The 24,269-nt window shown below is 38.0% G+C and overlaps 3 protein-coding genes and 1 non-coding gene across 8 annotated transcripts; 3 read left to right on the top strand and 1 right to left on the bottom strand.

The window, feature by feature from the left end:
* Nucleotides 1-80: 80 nt before the first annotated feature.
* Nucleotides 81-5,700, top strand: LOC129801194 (ester hydrolase C11orf54 homolog). The gene is made up of 5 exons (XM_055845990.1): nt 81-233; nt 292-461; nt 4,247-4,698; nt 4,807-4,903; nt 5,267-5,700. The coding sequence occupies exons 2-5, from the start codon at nt 383-385 to the stop codon at nt 5,605-5,607; spliced, it is 969 nt and encodes a 322-aa protein (XP_055701965.1). The 5' UTR covers nt 81-233; nt 292-382; the 3' UTR covers nt 5,608-5,700.
* Trnan-guu (transfer RNA asparagine (anticodon GUU)) lies at nt 5,126-5,199 on the top strand. Its single transcript has one exon. It is a non-coding gene; the product is annotated as a tRNA-Asn (tRNA).
* On the bottom strand, nt 5,618-24,202 carry LOC129801193 (uncharacterized). 4 transcript variants are annotated; one of them, XR_008751671.1, is made up of 7 exons: nt 24,033-24,189; nt 23,799-23,968; nt 22,991-23,700; nt 10,362-11,023; nt 10,085-10,224; nt 8,926-10,018; nt 5,618-8,720 (listed from the first exon to the last, which is right to left on the bottom strand). XR_008751671.1 is itself a non-coding variant. In XM_055845989.1 (6 exons), the coding sequence occupies exons 1-6, from the start codon at nt 24,098-24,100 to the stop codon at nt 9,843-9,845; spliced, it is 1,926 nt and encodes a 641-aa protein (XP_055701964.1). In that variant the 5' UTR covers nt 24,101-24,202; the 3' UTR covers nt 5,618-9,842. The 4 variants fall into 4 exon arrangements, 2 of the variants coding, with proteins under 2 accessions (XP_055701964.1, XP_055701963.1); XR_008751672.1 differs by having other exon boundaries at nt 5,618-5,991; nt 9,591-10,018; XM_055845989.1 differs by having other exon boundaries at nt 5,618-10,018; nt 24,033-24,202.
* LOC129801192 (uncharacterized) lies at nt 11,201-17,821 on the top strand. 2 transcript variants are annotated; one of them, XM_055845987.1, is made up of 4 exons: nt 11,201-11,683; nt 11,758-11,830; nt 11,899-11,972; nt 12,046-17,821. In XM_055845987.1, the coding sequence occupies exon 4, from the start codon at nt 12,231-12,233 to the stop codon at nt 17,610-17,612; it is 5,382 nt and encodes a 1,793-aa protein (XP_055701962.1). In that variant the 5' UTR covers nt 11,201-11,683; nt 11,758-11,830; nt 11,899-11,972; nt 12,046-12,230; the 3' UTR covers nt 17,613-17,821. The 2 variants fall into 2 exon arrangements, with proteins under 2 accessions (XP_055701962.1, XP_055701961.1); XM_055845986.1 differs by having other exon boundaries at nt 11,201-11,830.
* Nucleotides 24,203-24,269: the final 67 nt, after the last annotated feature.

The following is a 24,269-nucleotide window of genomic DNA, read 5'->3' as shown; positions in this document are numbered from 1 at the left end:
GGAAAACGCCGGAAAGTATGCAAAACTAATTGGGAGGGATTTAAAAAAAAAAACCTAGTTAGGAATTTCCCATAATTTTCGACTTTTCCCGGCAAATTTTGCACCCTTTTCTCTCCTCCTCAGCATCACTATTTAGTTTAGAATCCACTGAGTGATTTGCAATACCTTTTAGAGCAAAATCCACCCTTCATTGTGCAACAAAACAGTCAAGAGAGTGATAAAGCGGCGAAATTGTAAATAATCGCTATCATTTGTGTTGATTTGGTAAATAAGGTCTCCGCGTCGTTTCAGGTCAACAACGGAGACTCCACGTAATGATGCGCTTCAGTATCTGTCTCCCATTCAATCGTGAAGCATCGAAAGTGAGGAATTTTACGCGAAAATGACGACTCTGAGCGTGGAAAATGTGACTTTTGAGCAAAAGGAACTATTCGTGCCGGATATCCAGGAGCTCAAGGAAGGTACAGATCTTCAAAACATCAATCAATATTTTCAATTAAATCCCCTTTTGTGTAACTTTGTGGAATGTTAAAGTGACCTTGAGCATCCCCGGAGAGATATTGGTGTTTTCTTTTCTCCAGAAATTAGACTATTTTTACCTTCTTCCTAGAACATCCTTTTCCCGCGCCATTTACACTCCCGCACAAAAGTTTTTGTCCAAAATGGACAGCAGTTTCTCTTGCACAAAAATTCACTTGATTTTAAATTGCTTTCTCATTTATCCGGTTTTCTATTGCCCCTCTCTTTTGTCGCACTTTCATGCTTTGCTTTTTCCGTAGCGGCAGCTCAAGTGTTTTTGCTCACAATAATTAATTAAGACTGGCAATTCGGGCAATTCTATTGTCGTTTATGCTTACTTAGAACTTCAAAATTTAGAAATTTATATAATGTAGAAATGATAAGAGAAAATCGGTATTAGAAGTCCATTACGACATTGAAAAATATTTATATATAACAAAAAAAGTATTATAAGAAATGCCATTTGGAAATTAATTAAATCGTAAAAAGATCACTTGCACTTTTTACTGCTCGAACTCAAAGAGATTAGGGGAAAGCTTTCAGGCGTCGTACATATTCTAGCTTCGAACATTTCATATTTTTCCCATGTTCTTTTAATCTGTAATCTTTAGTGAATCTGACCTACTTTTCTTAGGAAATGTGTGACTTAAGACTATAGCTAATAAAATATATTGTCATAGGTCTGATTCATTAAAAAAATACAGAAAAAAATATAAAATGTTCGAAGCCGGAAAGCCTTCGCCTATCCGCTTCTTTCGAATTTGTCACCGATCTGCAGCACCCTCTTCCTTTCCCCCCAAAACCACATTTTTTGGTTTATTTATTTCGAAAACGCATCCTACCATTTCTTTTGGTTTCAAATATGTTTTGAAGGAGGTAGCCCAGTAGGGGAATTCTGTAATTTTCGTGGCATTGTCACGCGTGAGTTCGAAAACTTACAATGCCATTCGAGCTTTTTTTTGTCGTATCATATGAGTTCGAAAATGCAATTCATTGAATTTTTAATGAAATCTCTTTACTTGATGATTTTATAAAAATGCAGTACATCTTGGTTGATTTGTTTAACAAAATTAATTGTCATTTGAATTGCCAGAAATCTCAAATATGTGACTTTTGACAATGCCACGTGAGCTGAAATGGCAATGTCACGGCTACAGAATCGCATTATCGAAAAAGCTCTCCTAAGATTCAAACCCAATTTGCCATATGGCATTGGCAGAGCGTTACAGAATTCCCCTCCAGGTAAGCCCAAGCAAACATTTCGTCTATGATCGAAAAAATTTTCGACATCGATTTTTCGAAATACAATTTTTAAAGATCAGAAAGGTTTAACCACGCCGAAGCAAGGGTTCATTTTTTAACCGATTTGCTTAAATTTGATTTTTTTGCAAAGATCTTGGAATTTGCAATAACTGCATTGCATCGGTTCCATTACAATCGACAATGAATCGATATAGTACTCGTAATTGGTTTATCTTTCAATAAATTTTTTTGTCCGAATGTGTGTTTGTTACCTGGCTAGATAAAAGATATTGACTTTCGATTTTCGGTCATGCCGGCAAAAATCAATATTATCCCGAGAATTTTTTCTCCTTTTTCCCGTCATCCCCTCCTTCTCCAACAAATACGTGTTTTTTGCTTAATTTCAAACACGTCTGCTATGATTCTTTTATTTTTGAATATGCTTTGGCCAAGCAAATATTTCGTCCAAAAAATTCGTATACCAAAATAGTTTTCGACATCTAATTTTCGAAGGTTAAAGATTAAAGTTTAAAGTTAAATTTTTTTGAAAAAAAACACAATTTATTAACAATTGTAAATTTTGAGATGACTTTCTTGTAATTTATGAACCAATTTAAATCGATAGTCACCTGCCAAGAATACAAAATTTATGCGATAAATTTAATACACGGATTTGTCTCTTGAATTTAAAGCACCACAAAACAAGATACTTTGCAAACTCTTATTGCGCAAACTATACAAGAAGCAAAATAAGCTGTCTTATAGAACCAAGATTTTGACAAGCCGTTTAATACATATTTAAAATGCTTATGATAATTTTGTGAAGTTACTTTCCTATAGAGTAGCTTTTAAAACCCATAAGAGTGCGTCACTTTTAACCGTGCACAGTTTACGGAGATGGAACCAAAAGCGAAGCAGATTATAAGAATTTTGATCTGTAATACCTTATTAGAGAAGTGTACAAGACAATATTAACAATAAAATGTTTTTTGAGATTCAGAATGCAAAATTTTAGATTTCTGAAGTTTTGAATTTTACAACGTCAGGCTGCTTTTCCATTTGTCCGTAACTTTAAGTCTACGCGGGACTCGAAAGCATGTTTTCAGGAATTATATCGAAAACATGTAATGGATCTCATGCGATTAGTTCTCTTTGAATCATCTAGCAATTTTTTTGCAAGGTCAGAGGCTGAAAAGGTTCTACAGAGTTTTTTTCTTAGTCTTTTTGGCCAAAATTGACTTCTTTGGAAAGGTGCTGGAGTCTCTCAGACAATCCTGAATCAGTAACAGCCGGTTATGAGTCCATAGCTAATTATTATATTCAGTCCCGGGATTATGTACATTTTCGAGACCGAAAACAAGCGCGAAATGGCATTATGCATCGAGAAAATTGGCATATACACGTAGGCGATTTCTTTTAAATAAATCGGTCTTAGAACGAATTTCGCGCGGAGTAAAAGTAGTCAGAAAAAGATTCAACTGTTTAAAAAAAAGCATTAACAGTACTCTTTGGCAAGAGTGCTTCAATAAATTGTTAGAATATTTAAAATTTTTAACTTAATAAAGGGAATTTAAGTTATATTGTGAATAATATAATATTAGCATAGTTTTTTCAAATATCCCGCGTCACAAATTAGTATATATACATTCAGGCGTACAGTAGACTCTCGCTCAATCGGTTCTTTTTCAATAGAACGAAAATTTTTTTTGGCAATTTTCACGTTTATTTTGAAGCAAATTTACTCAAATTCGCTTAGTTTCTCTTATTTTATCGTGATTCTTTATAAATGAGCGCTCTTTATGAAATTTACAATGACTTTGACTCCCAAATCACTTGACAGTATGGATGACATTTTTCCCCATTTACCCGATTGAAAGTCTACTGTATTTTAAAAATGATTTCACGAATTGACTCCCAATTCGTGAATAATTCCGAATAGTGCATACTCCCAAGACTGAGTATATTTCCAAATTCAACAATATTGTGTCGTGAAAATCTCGAAGAATCTCCGTAAACACACAACTAAAGTTCCTTGGCGAAAATGCGAAAAAAAGCATCAATCTGCATCAAAATTAAGTTATTTACAGTTAAGGTAATAATTCATCCGAGTAACCTATATGCTAGTGATAGACATTGAGGCGCCGTGGAGACGGCAAGAGTTTAAAAACAATTGACTGTTTTTGCCACTGTTTTGAACTCACTCTAAATTTTAAATCCTTCAATATTTTCGGTTTCAATATTATAACACTCAGATTTTTTTTAGGTTGCAATTTTTTAAAAATTTCTAGTCAGAAGGTCCAGTTGAAGCACAATTCATAGATGTTTAGTTTATTTCTCTTATTGTCAAAAAATTGCAAGTAATTTGATTTAGTAACTTAATTTATTAAATCAATTTAAAAATTTTTATAAAAATGTTTTTTGTCTCGATATATCAATTCATTAAACGTTTTCCTTTTAGCGATCTCTCATTTTTTTTCTTTTACAGTTCTAACCTTGGGTCTCAAGAAGAATTTCGAAGAGGTTTCTGTGGACTTTGTGGAGTGTCCAGACCTCTCAAAGGAACCTTTTAATCTTGCTAGTTCGGGACTCTGTGGAAATCCCACAATCATTGAATACGGAGGTGCACCGTTTCTCTTGCCCCTTGTCCAACGAGACAAGCTCTATGATCTCGATGAGATCTGCCAGAAGATCTGTCGTTTTCGAAACATTAGCGAGTATCTGGCAGTTGGTGCTGGGGCTGGACCCTACGTATTGTGTAACACAAATGCCGAAGGAATATTCAATTTGAAAAGGAATGCCGACGGAAGCATTGTGTCCAAGAGTCATCTGGCTCTTGTGAATGCTGAGAAGAATTGTGAAAGGAGGAGTATTCCTTCGTCAGAGACACGATCTGCACTCCTTGGGAATGTCTATTTGAGTGAAGGCAAAGGTGGACAGGTAGGGGATTTTTTTAAATCTTTATTTTTCTATTATGAACATTATGAAGAGTTTTTTTTAATGTATTCTTTATGCGTTTTACTCGTTTAAATCAATTTCTTTTTGCAGATTTTGAGGGTTCACTGCAAAAAACGCACTGGATCGAATAATTTCATCACTCAAATAAGAGAAAGTCTGACTAATCATTTTGTGGACAAGGACATAGGTGAGATTTTCTTTTTTATTCTCAACTTATTTATCACATGAAAGTACGGCAATAAACAAATTAAACTGCGAATTAATCTCATGAAGAAAATTTATGGGTGGTATTTAGATAGAGCAAAATTTATCTCTTATCTATTGCTATTTCAACTCTGGTATCAGTCAATTGTGAGTGTATTAGTTTCTGCTGATTCTTATGATGAATATCTTAAGAGCTTTTGTACAAGCCTCCGTGGCGCAATTGGCTAGCGCGTTCGGCTGTTAACCGAAAGGTTGGTGGTTCGAGCCCACCCGGGGGCGCTCGCTTTTTTGCCTTTTTTCTTTTTTTCTAATTTAAAATAAAACCCTTTTCTACCATTTTTATCAGGACTAGGAGGAGCATTTCTCCTGCGAAGTGGCAAGGTTTATCAACACGTGATGCAGGACTTCTCCAAGACGCCCATCTACACTGAAGAAGAACTAAATACTTGGCTAAAATTCTACGATATGCCAGCTCCTCTTGTCGCCGTTGGGACACTCGTGACAAACGAAATGGATCTAGATCTGCGCCTGCAGCACTTCCACAGCTTCTCATCGTCCCAGTGGGCCGGACACTATCACTACGACACCACTCCGGACACCGTTGAGTACGAAGGATACTTTGGCATTGGCCAGAAGCTTTTCCGGATTGACAAACCCAAAGTAACTCATAAATTTGGACGAGATTGATAAGGAAACATTTTTTTTCAGTAGTTACATTTCAATTTTAATAAATCTTTATACAAAAAGAAGAATGAAATAAATGAATAATTCCTCTTGTAATTTTCTCTCTTCATAATTTTTTCTCTAAATAACTATAATGTCTCACTCTCTCTCTTTAATTCTTCCTACATTCATCATAAAAATTGCCTCTTTTAGTGACAATTGCAACACTAAATTTTCTTATTTTTTTTGAGGAACAGGAATAAAATCCGCCTAAGAATGCTTTTTTTTTACTAATTTTCACAGAGTTTTTTTTGTGGGGGAATGTTATTTTTTTTTTGTAATGATTTTAGGCTTTTTAAACATGGAAAAAGTCTTCAGCTATGCTGCATTGTGTTGTACGATTTTTTTCTTTAAATAAATTCTTTGCAAGTTTACAAAACAGTGGAGGAAATTTTTATATTAGGTCTTTATTTTCACCGATTTTTTTAAAACTTTTATGATTATTACACAAAGAAAAAAAATGCAAAAATTGGAGACGCAATCACTATTTGAGATCGATTTAAAAGTTTTTATTTATTTCATAAAAACCTGTTGAGAAAAAAATACAAAAAAGTGCTTTGTGACATTTTGAAGAAAAAAAAACTGCTAGTAAAGCAGAATGATAAAAAAGAATATCTAAATAAATTTGATTAAAAATGTAAACCATTTAAAATGGAAAAACAATTTTCTAATCAATCAAATACGTTAAAAAAAATAAATAAAAAGGAACATTTTCATAAAAAATCGTTATTTTAAAATAAATAATAAAAAAAATTCTACTTATTATTGATCATTGCATTTTGTTTCTTTTAGTACCACGAAATATTTGTATCTTGTTTTTTTTTACGAACCTCGAAACTGGCTATTTAAAACACCGTTTAATTTTTTTGTACTAAATCTAGTACTAAAATTTTAGTTTAAATTAGTACTATTTTTTTTAGTACACATATTGTATGACATTCTAATGTGCCGCTATTGAAAAAAATATGAAATAGAATTTGCACGTATCATTCTTTTATATTTTGAAAGCTAAATATTATTGTGTACTAAAAAAATCTGTCGGCTATTTTTATAACGATATTGAGATTTAAAACACCGGCTATTTGAAACACCGTTTCAATTTTTTGTACTAAATCAAGTACCAAAATTTTATTTTAAATTAGTGCTATTTTTTTAGTACACATATTGTATGACATTCCAATGTGCCGCTATTGATAAAATATAAAATAGAATTTATACGTATCATTCTTTTATATTTTGAAAGCTAAATATTATTTAGTTCTAAAAATTGTGTACTAAAAAAATCCGTTGGCCACTTTTATAATGATATTGAGATTTAAAACACCGGCCATTTAAAACACCGTTTCAATTTTTTTATACTAAATCAAGTACCAAAATTTTATTTTAAATTAGTGCTATTTTTTTAGTACACATATTGTATGACATTCCATAATATGAAATAGAATTTATACGTATCATTCTTTTATATTTTAAAAGCCAAATATTATTTAGCTCCAAAAATGGTGTACTAAAAAAAATCCGTCGGCCACTTTTATAATGATATTGAGATTTAGTACAAAATATAAGAAAGAATCAATCATAAATCCATATTAAAAACATTTAAAAAAAAATAGAAATCTCCACCTCATTAAAAATTTTTAGAACATAACTGATCTAAATTAGTGTCTAACACAAATTGATAATTTTCGCATGATATACTGAAAATAACAAGGTTATAAATATGTTCCTGAATTAATGTATTAAAAAATCGTTAAATACTTTTTTTTACCAAGATTGAGATTTAGAACAAAAAAGATCAGGTCACTAATAAAGCATTGAAAAATATTTTAAAAATAAAAAAATGGGCACAATTAATACTTTTTTAGCACAAAACTGCTCTAAATCAATTTCCAGCACATATTTGGAATTTTCACATGAAATACTGAAAATATCAAGGTAATTTTATTTGTCACAGAAATTATGTACTAAAAAAATCGTCGGATACTGAAACGTCGTGAAATTGAAATGAAATTTAGTACAAATATGAGATCATGTTACTCATACAAATGATTTGAAAAATACGTTAAAAATTTAAAAAGGTGCACCATAATTAACATTTTTAGTACATATGACTGATCTAGATCAATTCAAAGCACAAAATGGGATTTTCACATGAAATACTAAAATTATCAAGATAAATACTGATTAGAAGAGGCTAGAGACAGTAATTATTTAATTACTTGTAATATTTTTCATCATTTTTACAAATTTAAATGATGTACTAAAATCAGTGCATAAAGTACATATAAGGTGAAATCGCACGACAAGCTTATTATATTTCTCTATTTTCTGTTCTATTTCTGTTTTTTTCCTTTTCCAACGATAATATTGTGAACATTTTGAAACATTTCCATTTTTTTTTTCATCTGAAATGTAAGCAAAATGTTTTAGTACAGGGATTCGAGAGAATTTTAAAGAGATCTATTAAAAAAAATTTTCTCTGGGTCTCGTGTGATGTAATGAGAGAACTTCAACAACTATACGCTCTTGATTGCCAAATTGCTCCTGAAATCTATGTACTAAATACTCTTTTGTTTAAACTTCAAACTAAAAACAATGTAATATGTAAAAGAAATATAGCAAAACTGAAAATTTTGTCAATTTTCTTATAATTTGTCTTTTTTTGTAAGTTTTTTGAACAGGTTAAAAATTTTAAGTAAAGAAAAAAGAAAAAAAGGGGACAACATTTAAAGTTTATATCTGCCTGGAGCTTAGCCCCTGTAATATCCAAGGAGCGATATTTCTGAGAAATCATCCTAAAGAAATCATCAGTGCTTATAAAACTAAATTCAAGTTATTCAAATACTTTTCATAAAAAAATATATCTGTATATTTTTAGAACAGTTCTTTGTTCTAAAAAATCTGTATTTTTTGATGGGGTTAATTGGTGAAGTTTTACAAATATATATTTTTTTTTATTTCTAAATTCTCAAATACTCAAAAGAGGGTTTCCAATACGGGATCCTGGGATCCCGAAAATCCCGGGATTCCGAAAATCCCGGGATTCCGAAAATTCCGGGATCTCGAAAATCCTTGAACTTTGAAAATCCCGGGATCCGGAAAATCCCGGGACCCCAAAAATCCCAGGATTCCGAAAATCCCGGGATTCCGAAAATTCCGGGATCTCGAAAATCCTTGAACTTTGAAAATCCCGGGATCCGGAAAATCCCGGGACCCCAAAAATCCCAGGATTCCGAAAATCCCGGGATTCCGAAAATCCCGGGATCTCGAAAATCCCGGAACTTGAAAAATCCCGAAATCCCGGGACCCCAAAAATCCCAGGATTCCTAAAATCCCGGGATCCCGAAGAAAATGGGGCCACGAAGATTCCGGGATCGCGAATGGTTCTTAATACCGGGAATCCGAAAACCGGGATCCTAAAATCCTAGATTTTCGGGATCCCGAAATTCAGGATTAGTGAAATATTTAAATCCCGAGATCCCGAAATTTAAAAAATCCCGGGATTTTGGAAACCCTACTCAAAATGAATGGAAATACTGTTTATAGAGCTCTTCTTTATGTTGGCTTTATTTGGAAAATTCCATTTTCTATCGAAAATAAATTTAGTACATCATTGTGCTAAATTTAATAACTCAGCAACCTCTGTAAGCAACCTCTGATCTTTAAACTTTGTTTTTTTTATTCCCTCTAAAACAATAATCGGAATTTTTTAATTAACTAAAATTTGTGCATATTCATTAAAATTTTGTAAAAAAAAAATTAACTAATTTTTCAAAAGAATTTGAAACAAAATATTATTTTGGCACGCCATTAAAATTCTGTGATTGCGTCTGTAATTAAAATCAAATTCATTTTTTTTTCAAAATTTCACTTGTTTTTTTTTTACAAAGAATTTTAAAAAAAAAAATGATATACGCATTTTTTTATTTTCTAATCGGTTTGCATACCTTTGCGTGTAAGCGAGATGACTAGAGAGAGGTCTTTCACCTCTTTCACACTCGCTGAAATTTCAAACATTTGTTGACAAAACAAAACCAAATGTGCGTTGCCCATAATCACTGATAAATTCAATATAAAAATATTTGAAAAAAAAAAAAATAGACAAGTGAATGGCAATAAGAATTTCCTCCACTGTTAAGCATCTCCAGAGCGCGCGTTAGAACGTCAAGAAACACGGAGAATTTAATTTGCACATGTGCTTACGCCTTAAAAAATCTAACAACTCTAACAATGTATTGTCGGCAAATGGGACACTCATGGAGAATTTTGCCGCAATTTGTGCACGTAGCCATGTGTCCACACTCGAGGATAACGCACTCAATAGGCGCATCCATGCAGATCTTGCACAGATCGTCCGGCTGGAGCTTATCAACGGCTATCAGATACATAGAAATCAGCTGAAAACTTGCAAATAAAATTAATAATTTTTTTGAACACTTACATGGATATGTTCGATGATCATTCCACAGCCGTGTAACACGCTCCAGGAGTTCATTCTTCTCGCAGCACCCCTTAAAATCCACCCGATTGAGCATTAGGATCTCCTTGAGTTGCTTCACTGACAACTTCTCCAGCTCAGCACTGCAATGTCCACTCAAGAAGAAACCATTAGAAAAATTTATAGAGAAACAACCTTAATAATAAAAAGCAGATAAAATGGCAAAAAGGATAACCATTTCATCCTAATTGAAATGCCAGGAAAAAAAATTCCAAGTCACCTTGAGGTGATGTCATCGAGTCTTGTGTATCTTCTGGCATGGAGATCTCCAGAATTAGCCTGTTTCTCCACATTAATCACTGGAATCCCATCGAAAATCTCAGTTTCGCCCATAGGATAGACATGAATACCATCATTGTCACTTGTGGAAGCCACAAATTCTCCAATTTCTTCCCTTTCAGCCTGGATCTCCCATGGCGGACTAACGGCAGACGTTGAAGGTTCCAGAGTTGACGACAACTTTCTCTCCTCCAAATACTTCAACACAGCATCCAATTGCTCCTGAACACTGGCATCACTGAGTCCCAAAGCTGCCATTTCATTCTTAAATTGTGCCAATTTTCCCCGAAGGACCTCCCTTTCCTTCCCACTTCGCTGAGACGAAGTTCTCGAACGCTTCCTCGAACTCTCATCCTCAAACATGGCCGAAATATCACGCTCAATGACTCCCGTATCAATGATGTAACTATCCGAACGCCTCCGGATGAGACGTCGAGATCTATGGACTGGTGTGGAATCGATGCTAGTCGATAGGGACATTCCCTCGCCACATGGATGACTTCTCGTAGCATAAATTGCACCACGGAGAGCCTCAAGTTCTCTTACATTAAAGCTACATTCGGCCGAATTTGCCTTTTCCCTTCGACCATTCTCCTGAACACCCTACACCAAATTTAACAAATTTTTATCAGTAGGGGAAAGTGGTCTGTCTTCGAATGCGGCAGCCTTTGAATGTTTCACTTTTTTCTCTCATTTCTCAAAGCAAAAATTCTATTTTGTGAACTATAGTTAATACTATTAACTATTTTATATTAACTTCGATTGTGGGAAATTAAGACGAACAAAAGGCCAACCGTCGCAAACATTTGAACTGAGCGGACTGAGCGACGGTATTTGTAAGACGCCTTTGTAAAATCTTCACAGTGTGTAGAGAGAGTGCGGCTGACGCAATAGGAGAAGTGCAACGCGTGTAAAACGACTCAAAGAAAATTGATGAAATATTCCCTTCAGGATTGAATTAGTTTCGTTAATCGTTAGAAAGGTGTTAGATCAAGTTGTGTAATAAAGAAATTTAGAAGTTAAATTGAGTTCTTGTGGAGAAATATCCCGGATAGACCGCCAGACATCCAGCTGGCAGATTTTGCTGACAGCCTCTGAAGAAAAGGAAAGGCGAGCGCTTGCGTCTTAGGTTTTGGGCTTACCGAGTGCGGCAAGAGTGTCTTCGAGATAGGCAGATTGTTGTGGCCACTCAACCAAGATCTGGAGCCTGCGGGAATCGGTCATTTCGACCGGATTATCTTAAAGGAGATTTTCCATTTGCAGGTTGGTTGTTAAACTCGAAGGGGTGTTTCAATCCAAGGTTATAGTACTTTAACGGGTCATTGCTTATTACACAGGTTGGTGTTACTACCAAAGGGGTAATTCATTCCACTATTGGGATACTTCTAAGGGTTATTTATCATTACACAGGTCGGTAAAGCCCACATATTACTGGTCATTTCGACCGGATTATCTTAAAGGAGATTTTCCATTTGCAGGTTGGTTGTTAAACTCGAAGGGGTGTTTCAATCCAAGGTTATAGTACTTTAACGGGTCATTGCTTATTACACAGGTTGGTGTTACTACCAAAGGGGTAATTCATTCCACTATTGGGATACTTCTAAGGGTTATTTATCATTACACAGGTCGGTAAAGCCCACATATTACTGGTCCTTCGAGGGAACTGGACAGAATCATCGACAAAGCAGACGCCCTTTCATTGCTAAGGACTATCGAGAATCAATCCTTCTTCGCCAACGTCGGCATTGCTCCTTGCTAAGGATTGAATTGCTTGTCCTTCTACACCTGCCCTCGTCAACACTGCTTCAAGATGGCGAGTATCGAGCTGAAAGCTCTCCATATCGAAAGAGGTATCTGCAAGAGGATGCTCACAAACATTGAGAGAAGAGTCTCTGAGACTTCAAGCTTCACTGAGCAGTTGATTGATGTACTTCTTGGCGAAGTCCAGTCTACACTGAATAGGTTTACACCAATTCAGACACAAATTGAGATTTTCGTTGATGACGATCCCAAATTGAAAGTTCACGAAGAGAATGAGGGTGACTCATTCAACAACAGATGCGTGGATCTTCGACTCAAACTTGGGCACATTGCTGAAACATGCAAAGGGAGTTCGAACGGAAGTCTTCCACAGCAAGAGGCTTTGGACAGTAGCATCGCTGATGTTCTACTGAAACAAACGGATCTTTTGGATAAGATCGCTGAGTGGCAGAGGTCTAGCCCAGGAGCAACCAATTCTGAGAGTAGTGCAACACGCTCCAAACTGCCACAATTGAACCTTCCGTCTTTTGATGGAAAATACATAGATTGGCCGCAATTCAGGGACGCATTTGAGAATGCCATTCACAACAACGATTCTCTCAGAGATAGTGAAAAGATGCAGTATTTGAAGATGTATCTAACTGGAGGTGCTGCTGCGGACATCAGTACTATACCGATCTCCAATCAGACTTATCAATCTACCTGGGACAGTCTGAAGGCTCAGTACAACAAAAAGGTTCACCTCGTGAATGCATACATCCAACAGTTTATGGCACAAACTCAAAAGAAGGTCGAAAATGCGTCAGATTTGCAATCTGCTAGTAGGAGATACAAGCAGATCGTTGATGGTCTCAGAGCTTTGGGACCCGAGTGCTTCTCGCTCGACATGTGGCTCATTTATTTGATGAAATTAAATATGAGCGAGAACTTCAGGCAAGAGTGGGAGAAAGGACGAAGTGCAGATCAGATGTCAACAATCGATGAATTCTTCAAATTCATGAGTGACGTGACAGATGTTATGGAACGTGCTTCTCATGGCACTTCTCCTGGCCCACCTTCAGTGCAAAAGACTACCAACAAGTCAAACAAGTCTGGGTTTAAGACCCACCACACGAATGCTACAAAATGTCCGGAATGCGAGGGTGAACATGCTTTGCCACAATGTGAGAAGTTCCTGGCACTTTCGCTCTACGAGAGGCGTGAAAGGATGGCACAACATCATCTTTGCTACAACTGTATGAAACCACATCATTCAGCTGCCAAGTGTCAATCCAAGGGGAAGTGTCAGAAGTGCGGTAGGAGGCATCACACTCTGCTACACCCTCCAAAGATGGATCCAGTTCCGGAAGAGATTGATCAATCTGTGAAACCTCAGGTGAAACCAGTAGCCGCAAAGGAAGTTGTACCTCAGTCACAGAAGACTCCTGAACAGTCACCAACTACTTCTTCAACCATCACAACTCATCACTCCTCAGTTCACCGCAAGGCATTACTGCCAACCGCTATTGTCAACGTGAGGGATGTTTACGGCAAGTATCAGGCTTGTCGAGTGCTTATTGATGGCGGAGGAGAGTGCACGATGATGTCAGAAGAGTGCGCTCAGAGACTTGCGTTGCCTAGATCCAAAGCTAGGATTGCTGTTCATGGAGCTGGAGAAGTGAATGTAGGCTACACAAGGGGGCTAGTCCACCTGGAAGTCGTCTCAAGATATGATCCGAATGACAAAATCGAGGTTCAAGCTTATGTTATGGAGAAGGTTACTTCCAAGTTGCCTTCCGTGGATCTCTCAGGGTTTAAGTGGGATCATATCAAGAGCCTGCAGCTTGCTGATCCTCAATATACCGTTCCGGGAAAGATAGACATCATTCTTGGGGCTGAATACGCTTTTGAGATCAACTTGCCGCAAACACTCAAAGGGGACTCTGGACAACCAATAGCTCAGCTTACCATTTTCGGATGGATTGTGGGTGGTCGGATCGATAGCCCACTCAACAGCATCACTTCACTGCATACGCATTACAATTTGGATGAGATGCTAAAGAGATTTTGGGAGGTTGAGGAAAGCCACCTCGACAAACAACCTCTACTTACAGAGGAAGAAGTCATGTGTGAAGAACACTTCACACAAACACACTCAAGGGACGACACAGGCCGTTATGTCGTCAAATTACCATTCAAAAAGGATCACAAACCATTGGGAAATTCAAGCTCAACAGCGCTAGCTCGTTTCCAATCATTGGAAAAAAAGCTATCCCGAGACCCAGACTTCCATGAGCAATACAAGGCGTTCATGGGGGAATATATCGGCTTGAATCATATGGAACTAGTGACTGGACATGATCTGAAACCTGAGGATGAATCGTATTTCTTGCCACATCAAGCTGTTCTCAGACCTACAAGTGAGACAACCAAACTGAGAGTTGTCTTTGATGCGTCAGCAACCACTCGCCCGAACAATCCTTCGCTCAATGATATACTGGCGATTGGTCCTACCCGACAAGATGATCTGCTTGTGTTGCTTTTGCGTTTTCGAACGCACAAAGTAGCTATGTCCGCTGACGTAGAGAAGATGTACAGACAGATCCTGGTTGCAAGCGAGGACAGAGATTACCAAAGAGTGTTCTGGAGGACAAATTCTCAGGAGAAGATTCAGATCTTTCGACTCTGTACCGTGACGTATGGTACGTCAAGTGCACCGTTTCTTGCTGTGAGAGTTCTTCATCAAATAGCTATGGACTACAAGGATGATTATCCAGAGGCCTGTGAAGTTATCTCCACATCATTTTACATGGATGATTTGCTATGTGGAGCTGAGTCCATCGAAGACGGCAAGAAACTTCAAAAGGAGATCCAGGATGTTCTAGGCAAGGGACATTTTGTTCTTAGAAAATGGGCATCTAACTCTAGTGAGGTTCTAGATCAAGTTCCGCCTGATCTCCAAGCTATTACACCCGACGAGGTCAAAGCACACACCAAATCGATCTCAGCCCTTGGGCTTAAGTGGTCACCAGGTCCAGACAACTTTTCTTTGGTTATTGATGCTCTACCACTGGTAAGGACGAAACGCGATTTGTGTGCTGCTGCAGCGAAGGTGTTTGACCCATTGGGATTTATCTGCCCTGTCACGATAAATCTAAAGATGATGTTCCAATCTCTTTGGCTGATTCCTAATCTTCAATGGGACGATGAACTGCCAGATGATACAGCGAAATCGTATGAGAGAGTGCAGACTGAATTTTCCTTAATTCAGAAAATAGTCATTCCGAGAGCGATTCCAACCCAGAAAGATGTGATTGAAATTCATGGATTCGCTGATGCATCAGAACGAGCGTACGGAGCTGTCATCTACGCAAAGGGTATGGATGCTGATGGGAACATCGAGATCAACATTGTGATTGCCAAATCCAAAGTGGCTCCCCTAAAACCAATCACAATCCCAAGAATGGAGCTAAATGCTGCTGTTTTGCTTACACAACTGGTCACAAAGGTCAAAGATTCTCTGGGAAACAAGATGGTGGAAGTTCATGCGTGGTCTGATTCAACAATTGTTCTTCAATGGCTTCAAGAACCACCCAGGACATGGAACAATTATGTAGCTAGGCGTGTTTACGCTATTCAAGAGGTCGTTCCACCTACTCATTGGCGCCATGTGCCTACGGCACAGAATCCTGCAGATTGCATTTCCAGAGGAGTATCCCCAAAGGAGCTTTCGGAGCACACCTTGTGGTGGCATGGACCACAATGGCTCAGTGAGAATGAAGAGAAGTGGCCAGAGAACAAGGTGAAGAGGGGGAAAACAGGCGAAGAGAGATCATCCCATGCAGTTTCCCTCGTGACGCAAAACCAAGTCGACCCTCTTGATCTGCTGATTGAGAGAACTTCCGGACATCTGAAGACTGTGCGGTATCTAGCTTACTGGCTCCGTTTTATTGGGAATTTGAGAGTCAAGAAAGAGGAGCGAAAAACGGGTTTCCTGACAGTTAGTGAGTTGCAGAATGCCACAACTTGTATTCTGAAACATATTCAGCAGAAAGTATTTCCGGTTGAATACAAGAGCTGTGGACAAGGACACCCTCTTCCGAGATCGAGCAAGTTGTTGAAACTTGTTCCTTTCCTGGACAAAGATGGATTGATGCGGGTTCAGGGCCGACTGGCAAACTCAAACATGGATTACTCCACACAGCACCCCATCATTTTGCCATCTGCTGCCAAATTTGTGAGAGACCTGATAGTGTTCACCCATGAGATGAATCTTCATGCTGGACCGGCGATTCTGATGAACACTTTACGCACGAAATATTGGATTCTTGGGCTCAGGAATCTTGTCAAGGGCATCACCAGGAAGTGTGTGAAGTGCATCAAGGCGAAACCAACCACTGAGACACCGTTTATGGGTGACTTGCCTGCAGCTAGAGTCCAACAGAACAGGCCATTTTACCAGACGGGTTGTGATTTCGCGGGACCCATCAAGATTCGCGCATCCAAGCTGAGGAAGGCTCCGGTCATGAAGGCCTACATATGTGTATTCATATGCATGACCACGAAGGCGATGCATCTTGAGGCCGTCAGTGATCTGACCACTGACGCTTTCCTGGCGAGTCTACGGAGATTTACTGCACGTAGAGGGCATTGTCACACAATTTTCTGTGACAATGGTACTAATTTCCTTGGAGCATCAGGGACATCCCGTGAAGAAAGGCTCAAGGGAATCCGTACCCACCAGCACAAGGTGACTTCAGAGATGTCAGGTAATGGAACACGATTTAGTTTCATTCCAGCCCATTCACCCACGTTTGGAGGTCTTTGGGAACGTGGGGTTTCCAGTGTGAAATCTCATCTACGACGAGTGCTGGGGGAAAGTCTGCTGACTTTCGAGGAACTAGCAACAGTTCTGGCACAAATAGAAGCGTGCCTGAACTCACGCCCACTCTGTGCGAAGTCTTCGGACCTAGATGACAACGAACCATTGACACCCGGCCATTTCCTGGTCGGACACGCCATGAATCTGACCCCTGGCCCAGATTTGCTTGAAGTTAATCCCAACCGTTTAAGCCGATGGTTACTACTTCAGCGCATGGTGCAACATTTCTGGAAGCGCTGGCATATGGAGTATATCACATCGCTTCAACACAGACCCAAATGGTACGAGAAGAAGAGGAACTTCTGTGTTGGAGATTTAGTGCTGCTTCGAGATAACCTTCTCAAACCCACTTACTGCAGAATGGGAAGAGTCACTGCTGTCCATCCGGGCAAAGATGACATCGTTCGGGTCGCAACAGTGAAGACATCCGACGGCATGCAGAAACGGGCAGTCAATACCTTGGCCTGGCTGCCCACAGACGGTTTCTTGAGCCCCTCCAGGACTCAAGAGGGGGAAAATGTGGGAAATGAAGACGAACAAAAGGCCAACCGTCGCAAACATTTGAACTGAGCGGACTGAGCGACGGTATTTGTAAGACGCCTTTGTAAAATCTTCACAGTGTGTAGAGAGAGTGCGGCTGACGCAATAGGAGAAGTGCAACGCGTGTAAAACGACTCAAAGAAAATTGATGAAATATTCCCTTCAGGATTGAATTAGTTTCGTTAATCGTTAGAAAGGTGTTAGATCAAGTTGTGTAATAAAGAAATTTAGAAGTTAAATTGAGTTCTTGTGGAGAAATATCCCGGATAGACCGCCAGACATCCAGCTGGCAGATTTTGCTGACAGCCTCTGAAGAAAAGGAAAGGCGAGCGCTTGCGTCTTAGGTTTTGGGCTTACCGAGTGCGGCAAGAGTGTCTTCGAGATAGGCAGATTGTTGTGGCCACTCAACCAAGATCTGGAGCCTGCGGGAATCGGTCATTTCGACCGGATTATCTTAAAGGAGATTTTCCATTTGCAGGTTGGTTGTTAAACTCGAAGGGGTGTTTCAATCCAAGGTTATAGTACTTTAACGGGTCATTGCTTATTACACAGGTTGGTGTTACTACCAAAGGGGTAATTCATTCCACTATTGGGATACTTCTAAGGGTTATTTATCATTACACAGGTCGGTAAAGCCCACATCGATTAACAAAATGGAATTTTAGCTTTGGGTAATAAGAGAAAAATTGAAGCATTCAAAGGCAGGCCACTTTCCCCTAATGCTTCCGGATATTGCTAAAATGCTTCAAATGAGAAGTTTATTGATTTTAAAATGCTCTACTACATATTTTCTCCGGATAACCATTTTAGAAGAAACATTATTTAAATAAATATAAAAGAAAAGCGTATCTTTCAGCCCACTTTAGTGATAAGCCCAGAGAACTTTTGCAGAACCTTTTACGAAATGCGTGCGACTCGGGATACTTGCGACTGAGAATGTACTCAAAATTCGATGTGAGTTGAATTTTGGACGTGATTCTTTTCCCCCAAAATCCAACGCACAGCCGAATTTGTACGCATTCTAAATCGCAAGCGTCTAGAGTTGCACGCATTTCGCGGTCGCCTGTAAAGAATCTCGGCTACCATAAGCTTATCTGGGCTAACCACTGATCATAATAGGGTAAATGTCCTAATTCAAAACCATTTCCAGACGGTTTAACTTTGACAGAAGATTCAACACATTAAATTTTTTCCGAAGAAAATTACATAAATTAGCTCCTTGACTCTTCTAGAATGTTACTGTTTAGTGAAAATTCTTTAGATATAATTTGAAAACTTCTTAAATACAAGAAAAATACGCGAGCGTAAAATGCTCCTATTGGAAACATATTAATCCAAATGGAGACAAGGGAATGTTTCTAATTGGAGACAAACAGTGTAAGTGAAACCGCAACGAAAGGCTTCCAAAACCTTGTTGAGTTGCTCTTGAGTACAGGATTTGTTCTTATTCCTGGTCTTTTCTCCTTTCTCATCTAAAACAATAAGAAAATCTCTCCAAAACAAAAATGATATTTCCGGGGTTTCCTATTGAAACATTTGCAGACAATCTACTGTATTTATTGTGAAAACAATAACGTTTCCATTTGAAGTAACGAAAAATTTCCATTTGGAGCAGGTTTTGAATTAGCTCAATTTACCCTAATCATCAAAAAGGTCGCGATCTCAGATTCAAAATACAGTAGACTCTCTCAAATTCGGACATTTGGGACCGAAATGTCACCCGAATTAGAGAGAAATTCGGGCATCACATTGTTTGAAATGCAACGATTTTTTATTCAACTGCATACTCATATTAAGTTTACATACTCATATTAATTGTAAATTTATTGAAAGCCCCTTAATAATGCAAAATCCCATCACAACTGAGACAAAACATGGCAAATTTGAGCATATTTGCTTCATTCGATATTCATAATCGAACTTGAAAAATGTGAACAAACTTTTTTCGAATTTAACTGCCGCCCGAATTAACCCTTTAAGGACGATTGGGTCACCGGTGACCCAAAAATGAAATTTTTCCTACAGCCTTCTAAAGTTGCGTTTTGCTCTAAAAAGTCGTAAAAAGTGATTTTTTCTGACCCTTGATTTTTTACCCTCTCGTCCTTAAAGGGTTAAAAAGTAGCAGCCCAATCTTAAAGGAGCCGATATTAGCGAAAGCCTACTGTAGGGGAAGGCTTTGATCGTTCGCACATACGCTACCTTCAAACACTTCATATTTCTCCCATATTTCTTTATGAATCTCACATATGGCTATATATTGTAATAGCTAGCCTTAAATCCCATCTTTCCTGAAAAAATTGAGAGTCTAATCCTTTTTTCCTAGTTTCAGGAAGCAAAAAATAAACAGGTCCAAAACTGTAATTTTGATGTGTAATACACTTCATACCAGAGGCGTGCAAGAACCGTTGAAACCGAAAAACGTCAAATGAAACATGTACGTCAGTGGTCAAAACGCTACCAGAACAAACTTATTTTGACGTTTGTTCGGTTTCAACAGTTCTTGCACACCTCTGCTTCATACGATGCAGGAACAGAGAAATCTTCAATGATGCACATTCAAACGTTTTTGTGTATATCCGGCTCCGTGGAGGAATGGTGGAATCTTGTAATTTTTTTCCTGTTTTCGTACACATTTCACGAGATATCTCCGAAACTACGTAAGTTGCCAATTTGGGGTTTTCGGTTACCTATTCAGTATTAAGTCGGCTTTTATTTTCTATTTGTATTTTTTGCTAATTCATTCCACAATGACAGAAAACAGCTAATGAACCCAAGTTTTTTCGGCACGCTAGAAACATATGGGAAATATAGGAAACGTAATGCCCCTGTATGAGGCAACAAACTTTTGGCACCTACTGTGACTTTAAAAAAAACCACATAAAACATTAAATACAATATAGAAAAAATATAATTTAATTTTGAGGGCTTCTAACTCAAAACACCAAGATGATTAAAGTGCCACTAAAATCACAAATGTGCGACATGATCTTCACATTCCCTCCTTCTTCACCAAAAAATTAGAATATTTCAGAAACACGCGATTTATTAATTTATTTATTTTTTCTAATTTTCAGTTCAGAAATATTTTGACTTTTCGTTCAAACCGAAAGCTTGGAAAGCTTTAATCGATTCTGAATCGGTAATTTGCCGATATTAATTTTACTGCTCGAACTCTACGGAGAGAGCAGTATTATAATCCCTCGATTTTTTTAACCCCCCAAATTTCCATCTTCCACCCCCCGGAGACCACTTTTCTTAACAAATCTTCACGTTTCAGACGATTTCTGAGAAATGTCGTCACGCTGTTTATCCGTCTGTCCGTCCGGCTGTCATCAGCTCTAGAGGCCAAACGGTTAGAGATAGCGACTTGGGACCTTCGGTGGACCCCCCCCCCATAAGTTGACCCAAGGATCATTAACATGCCCCTAATTTTTCCCCCACCTCTCCCTTTCCCCTCCAAAACTATGTTTTTTGGAATTTCTCGAAAACGCGTCGTACGATTTTTTTTGATTTTTGGATATGTTTTAGAGATTACCCATGCGGACATTTCGTCCTTAGACGAAAATACCGTTGAATCATTCCTAATAACGGTTTTTCAAGGTCAAAGATTAAAAAAACACCAGAGTGCGCATTTATCAAGCAAATGGGGTCATGTTTGGGATCATTGGAAAGGTCTTGGAATTTCCTATAAAACTAAACCAGTTCCAATCGGTTTTGAATAGGTAATGAACCGGTTCATAACCGATAAAAAAATTTTATCTGAAAATCAATCCTATTGGCTCCGGCACACCTTTTAGATCAGGAAAATTTAATGAAGTTGAAATTCGGATCCCTTTCTTTCTCGCATGTTTTGCATATGTCTATCTCATTCTCTCGCACTCTTCTTCTTCTCTTAAACATCACTTCAAATTCAATTTAGCTCAAACGAATTTGGTATGTGAAAGAATGAGATAGTCATATGCAAAATACGTGAGAAAGAAAGGGTTTCGAATTTCGGCTTCATGAAATTTTCCTGATCTAAAAGGTGTGCCCGAGCCATATTACTTTTAAAACTAGTTTGGGGGATGTTTTGAGAGATTTATGAATCGGTTCAAATCGGTTGAGAACCGGTAAACGGTAAATGGGACGCTTTGCCACCCCTTTTTTATCTGAAGTTCAATTGGATTAGTTAAACAGAATTTCGGGCTAATTTTTAAATGACCTCTAAGTCATTTTAAGTAAATTATGAACAAATTAACAAACAAATTGCAAAATAGAAAAGCTCAAGCTGTGTTTGCGATTTTTTCCTTTTTGTTACCGCTAAATAATTTTGGTACAGTCAATATTTGAATCGTAAATTCGACGTCAGAATTTCAAGCATTCCGCAAAGCTTAAAGGATTATTTTGCAAGTTTTTGTTCAGCAACTTTATGAATAAGGGCAGAATCACATTGACAATAAAACGCTCACCGTATTTCGTTAATTTACGCATTTTCATTGCAATTCTTACGCAAATTCTCCATAACCATATTACCTTATCTCATACTCGGTGGCACTAGGTGAAAATAATATAAGGAAATTGAAGAAATAAAACGAAAATTCGATAAACGGTTAGGAAAAAAACTACGAGAAATTAATCGTAGTTTTTTTTTGCTCATCGTTTATGGAATTTTCCTTTTTATTTCTTCACTTTTCTTAGCATGAGATAAGGTAATACAGTAATGGAAAATATGCGTAAGAATTGCAATGAAAATACGTAAATTAACGAAATACGGCGAGCATTTTACTGTCAATCTGATTCTGCCCCAATTTTGATTTTTTTCCAAAAATATTAGTTTAAAATTTTAAATGTATTTATAAAATGTCTAGCATGACAAAATCCTTGCCATATCACAAAAGTACGTAGTGAGTAAAAAATCGTGATGTTTCTTCTGTAGCGAAGTTCATACTTCAGTTAAGAGGCTGATAAAAAAAAGCAATATTTTCCAGAATCATCGTATTAATCATTCTTTTTTAAATAGATCAAAGGTCAAGTGCTTCAAATTGTATCTTTTTAAAGTCAAATTCTCGCATTTGGCGTCTACACATTAGTAGAATTTTTTTTAAATGCCTTTTTTAAAAAATTCTGACGTTTCTGCCTACAAGGGTAGGGAAAATTTTCTTTAAAAAGGCATTTAAAAAAAAAATTCTACTAATGTGTAGACGCCATGGAGAAAAATAAATGATAGGTCAGAAATGTTAAATAAATTATTTTAAATCGAATTTCCGCTACATAATAATTAAATCTATTTCCCCAAGAGGTAATCTCTACCACTCCCTTCACCTAAAATTAGCCTTCAAAATCAATAAACATTCCCAGTGGAAATTCTGTCTCTATGATAAGAGACATCTGATAAGATTCCAATTTGTTTTATTTTTATGAAAACTCACCTCACTGGACGATGTCATCTGCCCATCCAAGTCATTGCTGATGTGCAGCGTCTCCGAGTTGCTCTTATCATTATTGGTCACAGCACTGAAAGAATCACTTCCACCAACGGCTCCCAGTTCCTCAAATGACGACGAACTGTCCGAATTGGCAATGCCAGTCTTCTGCTTCGACCTCAGACCACCCCCTCGGCTAGTCCCTGGGCCTGCGTCTGGCGTGAGGTCACTGGTGGACTGAATGACCTCGAACTCGTGCAAATCACTGAGTTCATCCTTCGTTTTGTCCACACTCTGACTCCTGGCGTGTCCGGACGGCTTAGGGGCGCCTTTGCGACTGTGCTCGGACGTGAGAGAGGCCGAGGAACTGGCTGGGTGACTAGAAGTGTAGCTGGAGGAGAAGACTTCCGAAGCAGGAGAACCTCCACTTCGAACATCCGTTACAATTGGAGCACTCTGTCGTGGTGGACTTGGCTGCTGGCGCGGTGAGAAGGATGAAGAAGTCTTTAGGTCAAAGTTGAAGTCATTATTGATCCTCTCGGCGACGCTATTGAAGAAATTCTGGCATGTTTGTTTGATCTGATCAAATGGATTGGTACAATTGTCCTCATCATTTATATCCCTATTTCCACTCTCCATCGAGGTCCTGCCCCTCTGACTGGCATCCTGAGTAGAATTCCCATGAGCCAGGACCAAGTCTACCAATTCTTCTTTCTCTGTAAATTTTTTTTTCAAAGGAAAATTCCATGAAATCGATGACAATAGCTGTGAATGTTTTGCCAAAAAGGATTTCTCATCCGAGGGAAAAACTCACCCACGCATCCAATTGTGGAGATATGCTTGCTCTGGCAGTAGAAGATCAAATCCTTGGGTTTGAGCTGAAGCAAATCCACCCTCGAGAGTGGTCTTGTGGTGAAGATGACGCATCTTTCACAGAGAAATCTATCCTTCTTCTTCACCAGGCATTGTTTGCAATAGAGACGTCTGCAAATAAAAGCTCATTTTCACCCTCAATTTTCACCAATTTCCCCTCAAGTCACAGACTTACCTGCACTCTGAACAGGAACGCTTGATCTTGAAGACTGAGAATTGGGCACTGCAATTTTCACACGGCATCCTCTATCATGGAAATATCATTTTATTTCAGGATTGCGCCACAAATACACAAAATCGCCATTGAACACTGAATGATGACATTTCTTTCCAGGCCCTAGCAATGACTTTCCACTGGAAATCCCAGACGGTTTGGTAAAAATTCCAAGTAAAAACTTCACAAAAAACACAG

This window comes from Phlebotomus papatasi, chromosome 2 (genome assembly GCF_024763615.1).
Source record: "Phlebotomus papatasi isolate M1 chromosome 2, Ppap_2.1, whole genome shotgun sequence".
Lineage (NCBI taxonomy): Eukaryota > Metazoa > Arthropoda > Insecta > Diptera > Psychodidae > Phlebotomus > Phlebotomus papatasi.
The sequence above is the reverse complement of the archived record's forward strand: the minus strand, read 5'-3'. Positions and strand labels throughout refer to the sequence as shown.

Bases quoted from the DNA above. Each gene is read 5' to 3' on its own strand.
- LOC129801194 (XM_055845990.1), top strand. From the start codon at position 383: ATGACGACTCTGAGCGTGGAAAATGTGACTTTTGAGCAAAAGGAACTA. The intron at 4,699-4,806 runs GTAGGGGATTTT...TTCTTTTTGCAG, and splicing joins GTGAAGGCAAAGGTGGACAG to ATTTTGAGGGTTCACTGCAA. The intron at 4,904-5,266 runs GTGAGATTTTCT...CATTTTTATCAG, and splicing joins TTTTGTGGACAAGGACATAG to GACTAGGAGGAGCATTTCTC.
- LOC129801193 (XM_055845988.1), bottom strand. From the start codon at position 24,100: ATGCCGTGTGAAAATTGCAGTGCCCAATTCTCAGTCTTCAAGATCAAG. The intron at 23,701-23,798 runs GTGAGTTTTTCC...AAAAATTTACAG, and splicing joins CTCCACAATTGGATGCGTGG to AGAAAGAAGAATTGGTAGAC. The intron at 10,019-10,084 runs GTAAGTGTTCAA...TGTATCTGATAG, and splicing joins TGATCATCGAACATATCCAT to CCGTTGATAAGCTCCAGCCG.
- LOC129801192 (XM_055845987.1), top strand. From the start codon at position 12,231: ATGGCGAGTATCGAGCTGAAAGCTCTCCATATCGAAAGAGGTATCTGC.